The 12,713-nt window shown below is 43.7% G+C and overlaps 1 protein-coding gene across 1 annotated transcript; it reads right to left on the bottom strand.

The window, feature by feature from the left end:
• Positions 1–5,862: 5,862 nt before the first annotated feature.
• ASIP (agouti signaling protein) lies at positions 5,863–12,044 on the bottom strand. Its single transcript, XM_010075354.1, is given in 4 exon segments — positions 5,863–6,053; positions 7,848–7,869; positions 7,871–7,904; positions 11,827–12,044. Coding segments are annotated over 4 exon segments (408 nt in total). The 5' UTR covers positions 12,002–12,044; the 3' UTR covers positions 5,863–5,876.
• Positions 12,045–12,713: the final 669 nt, after the last annotated feature.

Here is a 12,713-nt window from a genome sequence, read left to right as displayed (position 1 = left end):
GGGGCCCAGAGCTGGACGCAGCACTGCAGGGCGGGCCTCACCAGAGCAGAGCGGAGGGGGAGAATCCCCTCCCTCGCCCTGCTGGCCACAGGTATAAAACTTCTCTCGCTGTTGTTCAGTGTACTGGAAATAGCTCATCAACAGCAAAGCTGCAAGCTCCTGCCGATTTCAGGATCCTCGGTACGTTGTTGGATGAGAAGAAATTGGGAGCACTGTTAAAGCACGTTAGAGATCCTGGGATGTTCTGCTGATAACTTACCTGGAGCTGTCTGGAGCGGGTGTTGGTGGGTTTTTTTGTGTGTTCAAGAATGGTATGGAGCACGTTATGAGTACCAGGATGCTACGCCAGGGCCTGCAGCTGGCTGTGTAACTAGCTTGGATTTCCCTTCCCTTTTACAGCCTTAAGGAGCTACTGGGAGTGAGGAAATGCGTTGCAGGTCTGTTGTGTGTGTGCCCGTGCGCTGTGCTGTACCTGCATTGACGGGAGCTTATGATGCCTTTGCGAAGTACCCCGTGGAGCCTGGGTACGGGTGGAATGCAAGCTGGAACAGCTCAGAGTGGAGATTGTACAAACAGAGACAACAGAACCGCTCACAGAGGGCTGAGATTCAGCCCTGCCTGTGTGTGGGCCCACCTGTGATGCCCCAGTTGTGTTGTTATGGCTCAGCTGTGACTTGGGAACCGTAGCCTTTGGGGGGGCGGCTTCCCTCATTGCCTTTGGTGGGATGCCCATCCAAAGTGTCGTGGGACTTTGTCTCATCCCCACGGTTAGAAAAGCATGTGGTGGTTGAGGTGGTTTGCATCTGACACACAAAGCAATTATTTCTTTTCCACTATTAAATGACCTACAAAAATCTAAGGTCATGTTCCTGTTTGGAAATGAGTAGCTGTTTGCTGTGCACTTGCAGTTTTGGAAATTGTGAGCAATCTGTTCCAGGCGATTGGGAACTTGCAACGCAGTAACCGTGGCACGTTTCCCCCGTGTTCCCTTCTGTATGCCGGAGATCGCTGTGGGGAGAAGGCTGGCCAGAAGGGCAGCAGTTCAGACCTCAGAAGCAGACAGGAAAAAAAAGATGTGAAGTGCTCACTGATTTGTTAGGGGAGTCTGGTTTTAGTTGTTTTCTTTAGCCCTGGTCCTGCCACTCACCGTGATGTCTCTGAGTTAAATAGGATACTGGATGTGAACAGATGCTGAATGGGTCTATTTACTGTGTTTATAGAGTTACTTCTGGCTATAAAATGGTCTAATTCAACTTGAAATGCTTTGATGAAGAACGTTATGATTTAATTATTTTTTGCATTGGCCTTGGGTGTCATTTAATGTCTACACCCCTACAGTGAGTGACCTCAAGACTGCAGTACCTCACGAACAGTGTGTCCCACAATACTCCGAGGAGCATGTTTGCCACAGGACTCAGATGATGTAATTTTTACACTGTAAAATAGAGCTCCCACAGAGTCAGCTTTGGGCATGGCATGTACAAGTTCTTCCTTGGCTCCTCAGTTTGGTTATACAAATCTCCGTCTGGTTCTCCTATAATTCATTTCATCACGAGGTTAGCACTATTTCTGCATCTCCAAGGGACTCTATTGAATTTTTCATCACCCTCAGCCAAAGCAGCATCATAGATACTGTTGACTCATCTATAAAGCTTGGAAAAAGTTCTTCTACCTTCCATCAAATCTTTCCTTCTGTGAGACGATCCTAAAGGCTGACATGGGGAATTGTTTGGTTTCCTTCTGGGGTCTCCCAGACAGTTTCAGTAATTAGCCTGGAAAACTAGGAGGTGTTTAGAGATAGTTTGTTAGAGTTGTTAAGATGTTAACTCTCCCATTTGTTTTATCCGTCAGGATAAACTTGGATTTTATGGTCTTTGAGTGTGACAATAAGCAATCAAGTCAGGACTTTGGATGGGAGAATACCGTATGTGTTTTAAATTCACACAAGATAGGCAATATTTGGAAAAGCTAATAGTGATTTATTTGTGCTTCATCCTCCTTAACTGTAATTAGGGTAAAATTTCCATTAGTCTCTAGGAACAAAATGGCTCTGTCATGGAGCATTACTGGGGCTGTCTCTAAGCTTGAATTCCAGTAAGTTTTCAGTGGAGGCATTTTGGTATGTGACAATGAAAAATTAAACACTCCATCTTTGTCATGTGGATGTTTTATCATCTGTGTGCTGATGACATTTCAGATAGGTCCCTTAGGGAGCTCTTACAAACAACTCCTCAATATAAATATCTGTTCAAACTAAATACAGGAAGCAAATATTAAGTGTACATGTTTTACTGATTTCTGAATGCTATCACTACCTCATGCAACACGATCTTTACCCAGAAAAGTCAAGTCACTAAGGCTAATAACAATTTCAGAGTACTTGGTTATATATATTCTTTGGTGTGATAGATGAATGGCAAAGAAGTGTAACCTCTTTCTAATCAATCCCAGTTACAAAAAAGGCTTATTAATAAATCAAACTTGTCAAAATGCACTACAGAGGAATGCTACATAAAAAAGTATGTGCATGTGTGTTGAAAAACAAGTCCTCTCTTTTTTTTTCTTTCTTTTTCCTTCACTGTGTACGTGCACCATCCCGTGCTTTGCTGGTTCAGCTTCCGTGCCTCCAGCTCCTCGTTCATGGTCTCTGCACTTTCCATTTCCTCAGCCCACAGCCGCAAGCTTGTAGCCAACATCTTCATTAACGATCTGGATGATGGGGCAGACCGTGCCCTCAGCAAGTCTGCGTGTGACACAAAGCTGCGAGGAGTGGCTGACATGCCCGAGGGTTGTGCTGCCGTCCAGAGGGACCTCGGCAGCCTGGAGAAAAGGTCCAACAGGAGCCTCACACAGTTCAAGACGAGAAGTGCAGAGTCGTGCCCCTGGGGGGGACAGCACGCTGGGAGCAGCTCTGCAGAAAGGACCCAGGGGTCCTGGTGAACACCAAGATGAGCGTGAGCTGGCGACGTGCCCTTGCAGGGAAGGTGGCAAATGGCGTCCTGGGCTGTGTTCAGAGGAGTGTTGTCAGAAGGTCTGGGGGGTGATCCCTTCCCTCTGCTCAGCACTGGTAAGAGCACACCTGCAGGACTGTGTCCAGTTCAGGGCTCCCCAGTGCAACAGACACATGGACATACTGGAAGGGTCAAACATCAGGAAACACTTTTTTTTTTTTTTTTTTTTTTTTTTTGTGGGAAGGGTGACAGAGCACTGGCACAGGTTGCCCGGGGAGGTTGTGGAGTCTCCCTCCTTGGAGATATTTAAAAGCTGTCTGGACATGATCCTGGACAACCAGCCCCAGGTGGCCCTGCTTGAGCAGGGGCTGGGGCCAGATGACTTCCAGCAGTCCCTGCCACCATCAACCATTCTGTGGGTCTGCAAAGCTGGAGTGGGAGCTGCTGCCTAGAGAACAGCTGTTTGGTTTCTGGTTCTTCTCCCTTCCCTTTCCTCTCTTCCTGTTCCCCTCCACCCTGGTAAAATATAATTTTTCTGACCAACTGGACGTTGTGGTAAGAAAATTATATTGTTCCCCCATGAGAAGTTGTTGTGTGATTATTGGTGTGATTTTAGTATCAACCAAGGATGATTTCTTATAGTTATGAGAATTTTGAAACAACTTGATGGGAACTTACGTCTCTACCTAGTAAAAGAAGGGGACAAATTCTGTTTCCTAAGCCCATTGTTGTTGTAACTGGAGGGTTACAGGTTCCTGAGCCAGGATGTCTGATTAGAAGACATATTTATGGAGATTTAAAAGAAGTCAAGCTTGTATCATATATGACAGCTGATGTATTTTATAAAAGATAAGGAAAAAAATGACATCCTGTCATTGTTTGGGCTCTTTCGTGGAGATCTATATAGATGACAGAGACTAATCTAAGATGAACAAACATTTCTGTCAACATCTGACCTATGTTTTGAGCTCAGGGCTTTGGGTTGACTATTAGGAAAAAAAAAAAAGTTCATGTGGCTTGAGCCCTGTTAGAATGTCATCTGTATCATCTTTGCCTGCTTGGGAGATTTTTGTAGCCCTCATCTGTGTTTAGAAATAAATCAGTAATGAAATTTCCTCTCAATTAGACCTGCACAGAGCATTAGAAAATTCAGGATTGGGATTAGAAATGGGTAGAAAATATCTGATTGTGAAAGCTAAAGAGCACTGGTAGTGACACTGGCAGAGTCATCGAGCAGGCGGGTGGAGTGAACATGGAAGATGCAGCTTGAGCCCTGGGAGTGTGTATGGCTCCTGGGGTGACCAGCAATAGTGCGATGAAGGGAAAATTCCAAAGTCAAGAAAGGCCCACAGAAGAAAAAAAGAAGATCCAGGAGTCAGGGAGAGGAATACTTTAGATACAGAACAGAAGAGGTAAAAAGCAGGAGCTGGAGTCTGGCAGATGAAGACCCCTCGACGTTGGGGAGAGCTGCTGCTGTCCCCGCATCTCTCCTGGGAGTTTAACCAAGAGGGGTTTTCCCCCTGTGCCATCCTAAGAGCTCAGGATTAAGGCAAAGATCTTCAAGAACAAGAGAAAGATATCTTCTAGATACCTTCTTGCTGCTGCCTTGAGCTTCATCCGTACCTTCAGAGCTGTTTCTGAGCCTTTAAGGGTTGATACAGCATGTGAGAATTTTTTTTTCCCCTGTGGTCACTTGTTGCATGCAGCACATGGAGATTCCCATCTGAATTCTACCATGGGGGTAGGTGCTGAGAGTTGCCCATAGTAAGAAAGGGCAAAGAAGGAGAGAGTGATTGCTTCTCGTGGTTTTCTTCAAGATGTACGTGTGGGATACGCATTCATTTTTTTCTGATCTCTCCTTTCTTCCTCAAAGTCCTGGATGTGTGTTTTTGCTTTTGGACTCTATATGCACGGTGTCCTCAGCAGCAGCAGCAGAAGGGCTGAGGACTCTCTTCCTGTGGATGCAGCTGGAGAAAAAAATCTGATTTTTAAGTCATGAGGCACAGATACCTTCAGGGTTCAAATATACACATATATGATAGACCTTGGAGATAACTGGTTCCTGGTAGAATGACTAAAATCCCTGGAGGTGGGTGTACTGAAGCTCAGCTCGGGATGATTAAAAAATTGCCTTGTTGTTGTGGGTTTGTCTTTTCAGGTACAAATATAAATATATAAATTATTGTCCTGATTTTTGCTGAATGTGTGAAGGGGGAGCTAAACCTGAAATCTGCATTTTCTGCATGATAATTTGGCTGTGCTGGAAGCTGATGCTGTGCTGTCCTTGTGGGCAAACCCAGGTTGTGGTCCCTCCCTGGATGAACCCGTCCTGTTTTAGCTTGGCCATTTGCATGCTGTTGGTGCAGATTTTTGTGGTGCTGGTAGGACAATGCTGCAGTCTGTGGTTAATAGGGCTCTTCAAAAAGAAAAACACAAACCCAGAACCAAAAAAAAACCCCAAAAAACAAACAAAAACTGGTGCTGGTAGGACAGTGCTGCAGTCCGTGGTTAATAGGGCTCTTCAAAAAAACCCCACAAACCTAAAACCAAAAAAACCCCCCAAAAAACAAACCAAAACCCACCAAATTAAACCAAAACAAACCCAAACCCCAAACAAACAAGAAACTCCCAGGTCAACGAGAACCCAGAATTCTTCCTAAAATGCGGGTCAGTTTTGCTAAAAATAGCTGTTCAATGTCTCTGCTCCCTGAAAAAACATCCTGTTTATATGAGAGATATATATATATTTATGTGATAGCATTAACCCTATGAAAAAAACCATGGCCCATTTAATTTTAAGAGGGGCAAACCCAAGCTGCCAGCTTCAAAGCTCTCTGCTTTGATTGCTATACACACGGGGCGGTTTGAAACACACGCTAGAGAAGCTGATGAAAGACAGAAGCCGTCTTGTGTTCCCAGTTTGGTTTAGCACTTTGGGCTTAACATTAGACATTGGCAGATGGTCTGAAAAATTCGGCATTTGCACAAAGCACAGTAGTGGCAACATGAATTCAAGTGTGGTTTGCAGGTTTTGAAGTTTGGCACGCAGTCAGCAGCTGGTGTGGGCCTTGGCTTCGGAGGTGTCTTCGGTTCAGCGTGTTTCTGGAAGAAAAACCATGAGAATTCAGATAAGCGTAAAATGAGTATGGGTCAGAATAAAGTGTAGGGGTAAAGAAAGTGAAGCGTGGGAGCTTCTGGCTTGAAATGAGTCGGCAGTTGCTAGCAGCAAGACGTGTATTGGTAGGAATCTGGAGAGGTGGTGGGACTGGACCATGGGACATGCTGGCTGGAGACCAAACTACCGAGCGGAAGGGTCAACCTCGTGGTCCCCATATTGTGAGCAGTTAGAAATGTGACTGGGTAGAGTGTTGGAAAATGTTCCGTAGGGAAGAATGTGGCAGCAGTGAAGAAAGGGATGCAAGAATCTGCAATGATTATCGGGTTGGGTATGAGGAAAACAAAATAGGGAAACACTCTTGGATCCCCAAACTTTTCTTGGAGCCTCCCTGTCAGCCTGTGGGGCTGGTACCCACTTTGTCTCCTGAGCTGCAAGGCTGAGAGAGAGGTGAGGTCACTTGGCGACGCTCTACCTCGCGTGGTTTGTTTGCTGAGCTGCCTTTGGAGCTTGCTAATCCTTTGGGCATCGCGTTTGTGCGTGGGAATCCATAACCGTGCACACAGGTAACGTGAGCTGACAGAGACCTCGGAGCCTGCCCCAGGAGTGCTGCTTCTCTGGCTGTGATTGGGAAAGGGGGAAACTGTTGGGTTGATCAGTGTGTACCTGGGAGAGACCTCTGGAGCCCTCCAGCCCCAGGCACCCTGTTGGCTTTTGTAACTTGGTAGTTTCTCAGGTGTTTCAGTTTTCGGCTAAAATATTCTGTGGTCTCTAAGTGCCTTAGGAGCTTTTAAGCCCAAATACTTTGACAGAGTTTAATTGCAAGAATGTCCTGCTTTTGAGCTGAAGGTAAAACTAAGTGATGTCCTGAGGCCCCTTTCGACCTGGGTCATCCTGCAAATTTAGGGAGTGGTTAAAGGAAGGTTAACCACGTGAGACATTAATTAGAAAGGAAAAGGAGCCCTAAATGTTTCTGGTCACTGCAATGACTGGTTTAGCTATAAATGGATGGGGCTTTGAGCAACCTGGGCTAGTGGGAGGTGTCCCTGCCCATGGCAGGGGGTGGGACTCAATGGTCTCTAAGGTCCTTTCCAACGCAAACCATTCTGTGATTCTATGATTCTATGAATGGCTATCATGACATATTAAAAACAAAGTAAAAATGCTATTTTCTACTCTTCTAGACAATTTTCAAAATATAGGAGTCCAGCCTGTGTAATATCACATTCAAAACCCATGGGTAACATTGAGGAAGTCTATCAATCTGAACCTACTGATCTGATAAAACTACTAGTTAATGTTTTCAACCAAATACCAACTTCTTTGTATGCCTCTACTTTAATTTTCCAGCACCTGCAGTTAAAACTCAGCGGATGGTGAGTTTGTGCCCCTGAGCCGCAGAGCCTAGACAGTTGACCCACACGGCGTGACTCGGAAGGAGACCCTTTGTGGGGGATACGCTGAAATAATTTTACAAATACTTTAACCAGCTCAAGGTTAAAGTGCCTTTTGTGTAAGAGAGTACTGTAAAAAATAAAGCAAAATCAAAACCAACAAACCCCCCCAACCCAAGCAATAACCTCTAGGTAATCTAGGATCCCAGTTTTATTTCCAGCATTAAAGTTTTGCATCTGTTGCAAGAGTATTTAGAGCTTCAAACTGCAGGTAAATTATTTAAATTGGGGAATGGCCATGAAAGCCTTGCAAATAAATGCACTGACGAAAACTATAGAAGTAATAAACTGTTCTAGCTCAACAATGTTTTCTGGACAGCCACCTACCTTGGAAGATTTCCTGTTCTCTTTTTTTGCTGACTTTCTGGGATCTTTTAGTTAAATCTTCAAAGAGAATAGCACAACATAACATTAAATCAATTTGACGGCACGGGTTGTTTAATTGAGATGCTTAATACTGCTTTTGTGCAAGAGAAGGCAGATAAACTGCGTTGCCACCCCATCACTGTGTGTTTTGCCATGAAGATGTTTGTCTCTAGGAGCCGTCCTCACTTACACGCAGCGGCTCTGAACTCGTGCCTGCACTGGTGCTTGTGCAGAGCAGAAGAGCGCTGATGTCTGTATTTTAGTAGGGCTTTTTTACACTTTTTTTTTCAGTTTGTTCAGATACAAAGAAGGAAAATAATTTCAGAGAAAGAAGATGAAAGGTCTCTGGTGTAAAAAAATTGGGGTACTTAGCATATTAGTCATATGAACAAAAATAGGAAAAACCTTTAGAATTCTATCTTTTTTTCTGTTAAAAGGTAGTGTTAACTCCATAATTTTGGCAGGAATTAACAAGTGTATGCTGGTTTTCACAAGCAAAGAGCTCTTTGCTGATTTGGTATAAACTCTTCCTCTGTGTGATGCCGGATTTCCTCCTTCGGTTCTTTGTTCCTTTCTCACCTACTGTATTCTTTTACAAAGTGCTCTGTGCAAAGGTGTTTTGTTGATGTGCCTGTAGCTTTGAAAGGTTTGTGAATATTTGTAGGGTCAAATCTCGGATCTGGTAAATTTTGGGGGGGTTGTTCAGACTATGCCTGATGTAACTTTTTGGTTTTTTTTCTTTAGGTCAAATCACTAGTATCTGCGAACTTCCTCATATTATCCCTTGAGGGCTAATAGCATTTACTGCAGTTGTTACTATTGTATCAGCTCGAATGCTGTTTATTGCTATATATAAACTCCATGACTAAAACTTCTCTTGGGATCTAACACAGCGAGACTGTTAAAGTGTGAGATACTTCCCAGGCTGGGTGAGGCTTTGAGCAACCTGGGCTGGTGGGAGGTGTCCCTGCCCATGGCAGGGGGTGGGACTGGATGGGCTTTGAGATCCCTTCCAACCCAGACCATCCTGTGATTCTGTTCTATGATACATTTATTCCATGTGTGTGAGGTTTGTAATAAGCGCTACCTATATGTAGTGAATGATTGGGGTAAAAAATCTGCATAATTGCCAGGATTGACATGATTACAGAATGAAGGAGACACATTTGTGGGCTGTTTGAGGGGGTTCATTTATTATCCTTGCATCATTATAGTTAGGGTTCCATGTCTCTACAAAACAGTGGGAGGGAAAGCTTTACTTCAAGCGTGTAAGTAAGAGTGTGTCTTAAAAAAGGCATTGCACTATCTAGGATTAGTGGTTTAGATTCAGCTCCAGCTGGCAGATTACGTTGGCATTTTTTTGCTGCCCTTTGAAACTTTCTGATGGTGACCAGGATGTTTGTAAGCCATTTAATTCTACATTAATTTTCTATAGTACAATTACACAGGATTGTCTGGATTGCTTTGCCTATAAATTTTCTTCAATAACATCCAGTTAAATGGTCTATGATGACATTAAACAGAGATTTAAACACTGATGTGATGTAAATGAACTTTAATTGTTCCAGGGAATTTGGTAAAGAAGAAAATGATGCCCAGGGGGCAGATGAGAGGGAAATGTAGAGATGCCTTTTTTGACAGGGGGGTGTTATAATTGTTTCTTGTATAGTTCTTCTGGGATGGGTAAAACACCTGCTTTTCCCAGCTGACCTCTAATCTCATATTCCTCATCCTCTACCTACTGTGTTTTCAACAGCTGCCCAACTGACCAGCTCCTTACAAGTCTCATCTGCAACAATACAAACATTGGAACAGGCTGCCCAGGGCAGTGGTGGAGTCACCATCCCTGGAGGGGGTCAAGAAACGTGTCGATGTGGTGCTTGGGGACATGGGTTAGTGGGTTGGGTGGTGTTGGGTTGACGGTTGGACTTGATGATCCTTGAGGTCTTGTCCAACCTTAGTGATTCTGTGATTCTATAATATGGGAAGATGTAATACAAGCTTGTGAAAATATTGGTAAGACACACCTCTAACCCCTTCTGATACAACTGCCATCTGAAGTGCTATAAAAAGCATGTGTTAATGAGATGATTGCATGTTGTACTAGCGGATGCTAGCAAATCCTCTGCTTACCTTTTAAGATGTATTTCAACTCTGGCCTTGGATTTTATTGAATCTGAGCCAGACATAGCATCTTTTGATACCATGAGCACTCTGGTTGATGGAGAGTTGATGGAGATGGATGTGTAAACAGCTGATTGCGGATGAGTTTTATTACTCAAGTATGGCTACAGCAACATTTAAAACCTGCGCTGTAACATGAGTTCCTTTTTGGGGTGGCCAGCCAAGACGAGTGGGCTACAAGAGGTGGGTGTTATGCCAAGATTTGCTCTTTTGAATTATTCTTGCATTTTCAGTGTCAAATGCTCATTCTGTTTGAATGCATGTAGGAGAAGAAGGAGCAGAAAGGTGAGCTGGAGGTTATGCTGTTTGCTTACATTCAGCCCCTTAGTCTGCTGTGGATTTATTTTCTGACCTTAGCTAATTGCTGCATTTCTCTCTAAAGTGGGGAAGCAGCGGAGCTGGGCTTCACTGCAGAGTGGTGAGGATACACGGATGCTCTGCTCCTGTGGGACAAGGTGTCTCCTGCAGACAACCCAATGGCGCTGAGAGGAAGGGAGGGCTTTTAGGAGGTGTTGCAGAACCATCCAAAGCAAAAGGAGCTGATACCGTGGGGGGATTTTTGATATCTTGGATGTCTGTTGGCTAAACACTCTGGCACGATGTAGCCTACCTGCCATGTTTAAGGCATGGGCACATTTTTGGGAGAAGAGAGAAACCAGCTGAAGGGACTGTATTTTATATGTCTGATTTTATTTGGAATAAAAAAAAATAAATTGAAAGTGTGAGACTGAAGGCATCTAGGATCGCAAGGACCATGAAATGACATGGCTTGGGAGGCTACAGAGCAGCACAAGCTCTAATAAACTTGCAGTTAAACAGCCTTGAGTTAACCCAGGGTCTAGAGGTTCAGATTTAATTGGAAATGCATGTGTGGGGCAACTGCTTCTCCTTAGAGAAATGTCCTGAGCAAGAGTGCAGAGGAAATACCAGAAACAAGGTAAGAAACCAACCTGCTTTAAGCAAAAGTCCTAAAAGCCTGTAGAAGGAAGCTAAACAAGAGAAGTTTTCTTTTTAAAATTATTAAAATTTTGACAGTTATGAATAATGTTCTGCAGCTAATTATCCCCTGTCAGTTTCTTGAAATAAAAAAGTTGGCTTAAATTACGTTGAAAGAGTTAGGGCAGACACTAGGAAAAAAAATCTTGTGAAGAGAAGAGTTAAGCACTGGCCTAACAAGGTTCTTCCCTAACAGGACAGATGGTCACCTGCCACTAACGGCAGGGACACAGCTGGTCCTGTCTTGGATCAGTAGATGGTGTCTGGCTCTCCCTTGCACTGCGCTTTTCTTTTCTTCCCCTGGTTAAAGATCACTTGGCACACAGGTACATGGAGGTTATATTAATACCTTAGAGAACTGTTGATTTCTCTGCCACAAGAGCAGATTCTAAAAAAAAAAAGTTATGTTCACTTTTTCTATCTGCACTAGAGTTTCAAAGGAAAATTAATGCCCATATTAATAGAAAAACACTTCTCTTCAAGATGAAAAGACTTACAGTATGATAGGACCTGAAGTGAAATCTGTAAAATGAAAATGAGTTGTCTGATTTTCTTTTTTTTTTTTTTTCTTTTTTCCCCACTATAAACTGTGATTTGCCACTTTGCCATTTTTGGATGCTGTGGGTCTATTGCCACTAAGCTCCACGCTCAGTTCTGCATCCCAAGGCATTTATATGAAATTGCAATGTTGCAGTAAGCTATCGAAATAATCCATGAGACTCGACAATTGTATTGTTAATTTGACACCAATTTTACTAACCTACTATGGAGATGTGCGGGAGATCTTGGAGATGCATTTTGGTGCTCCTTGACAGGTTGCATTCTCTCTTCTCTTCAATTATCAGATGAGAATCGGCAGCTCTGAGCAAGCTGTAGCAGAGCAAAAGGCTTAGGAAGAGGTTCTTACTTTCCATCCTGGAGAGGAAAAATTCCATTGCTGTGAAAACCAAAGTTGGTCAAAACCTGCATGTAGAAGAGACACAAGGATACAAATCTCAGCGATGGTTTTCTGTCATGTTGTGCAGCTTTAGCATCATACCTGTGACAATTCTTTTGCTTCCAGCTCTTTGCCTCTGATACCAGGATACCTGTTGTGCAGTTGTCTGAGTGGAAAAATGCTATCTCAAATATAACTCTCTTAGATGGTCTCTTTTTTTTCTTTCCTGATCTTTTCTCAAAAGGTTTATTTTCCCAAAAGCTGTGGGTGAGCTCTCCCCACTGAGTTTTACAGAGTTACTTATTGTAAGGTGTTTATTGTATGGAAGAGCTTCAGTCTAATCTCTGCTGCTGAGCCTGTGTTACACCTGTTTTTATAGCTTCTGCTGACCCCACTCTTCTTTGGGAGATGTCAAATTTTATGCCTCTAATTCCAAGTGCTTGGGCTCATTTCTAACATAGTTTGTTCTACAGGCCAAGCTCGTGTCGCAAATCAGCGCTGGGTACATGGGCACCGCGTTCGTTGCAGGTTAGAGCTGGGCCATGATCCGTTAGGACGCCGTTAGGATTTGCAGGGGTGCACGTGTGGATCCTTTGTGATTTAGGCGTCTCCATGAGCTGCAGCCCAGATAGATAAGTTTGAGCCTGGAGTTTTACTGTAGGGGGGTTGACCTATGGGGAACCAACTGCTGCATCATCTGGATTTCAAAT

Source organism: Pterocles gutturalis, unplaced genomic scaffold, assembly GCF_000699245.1.
Source record: "Pterocles gutturalis isolate BGI_N339 unplaced genomic scaffold, ASM69924v1 scaffold36026, whole genome shotgun sequence".
NCBI classification, from domain to species: Eukaryota; Metazoa; Chordata; class Aves; order Pterocliformes; family Pteroclidae; genus Pterocles; species Pterocles gutturalis.
Note: the sequence above shows the minus strand (reverse complement) of the source record. Positions and strands in the feature narration are given on the sequence as shown.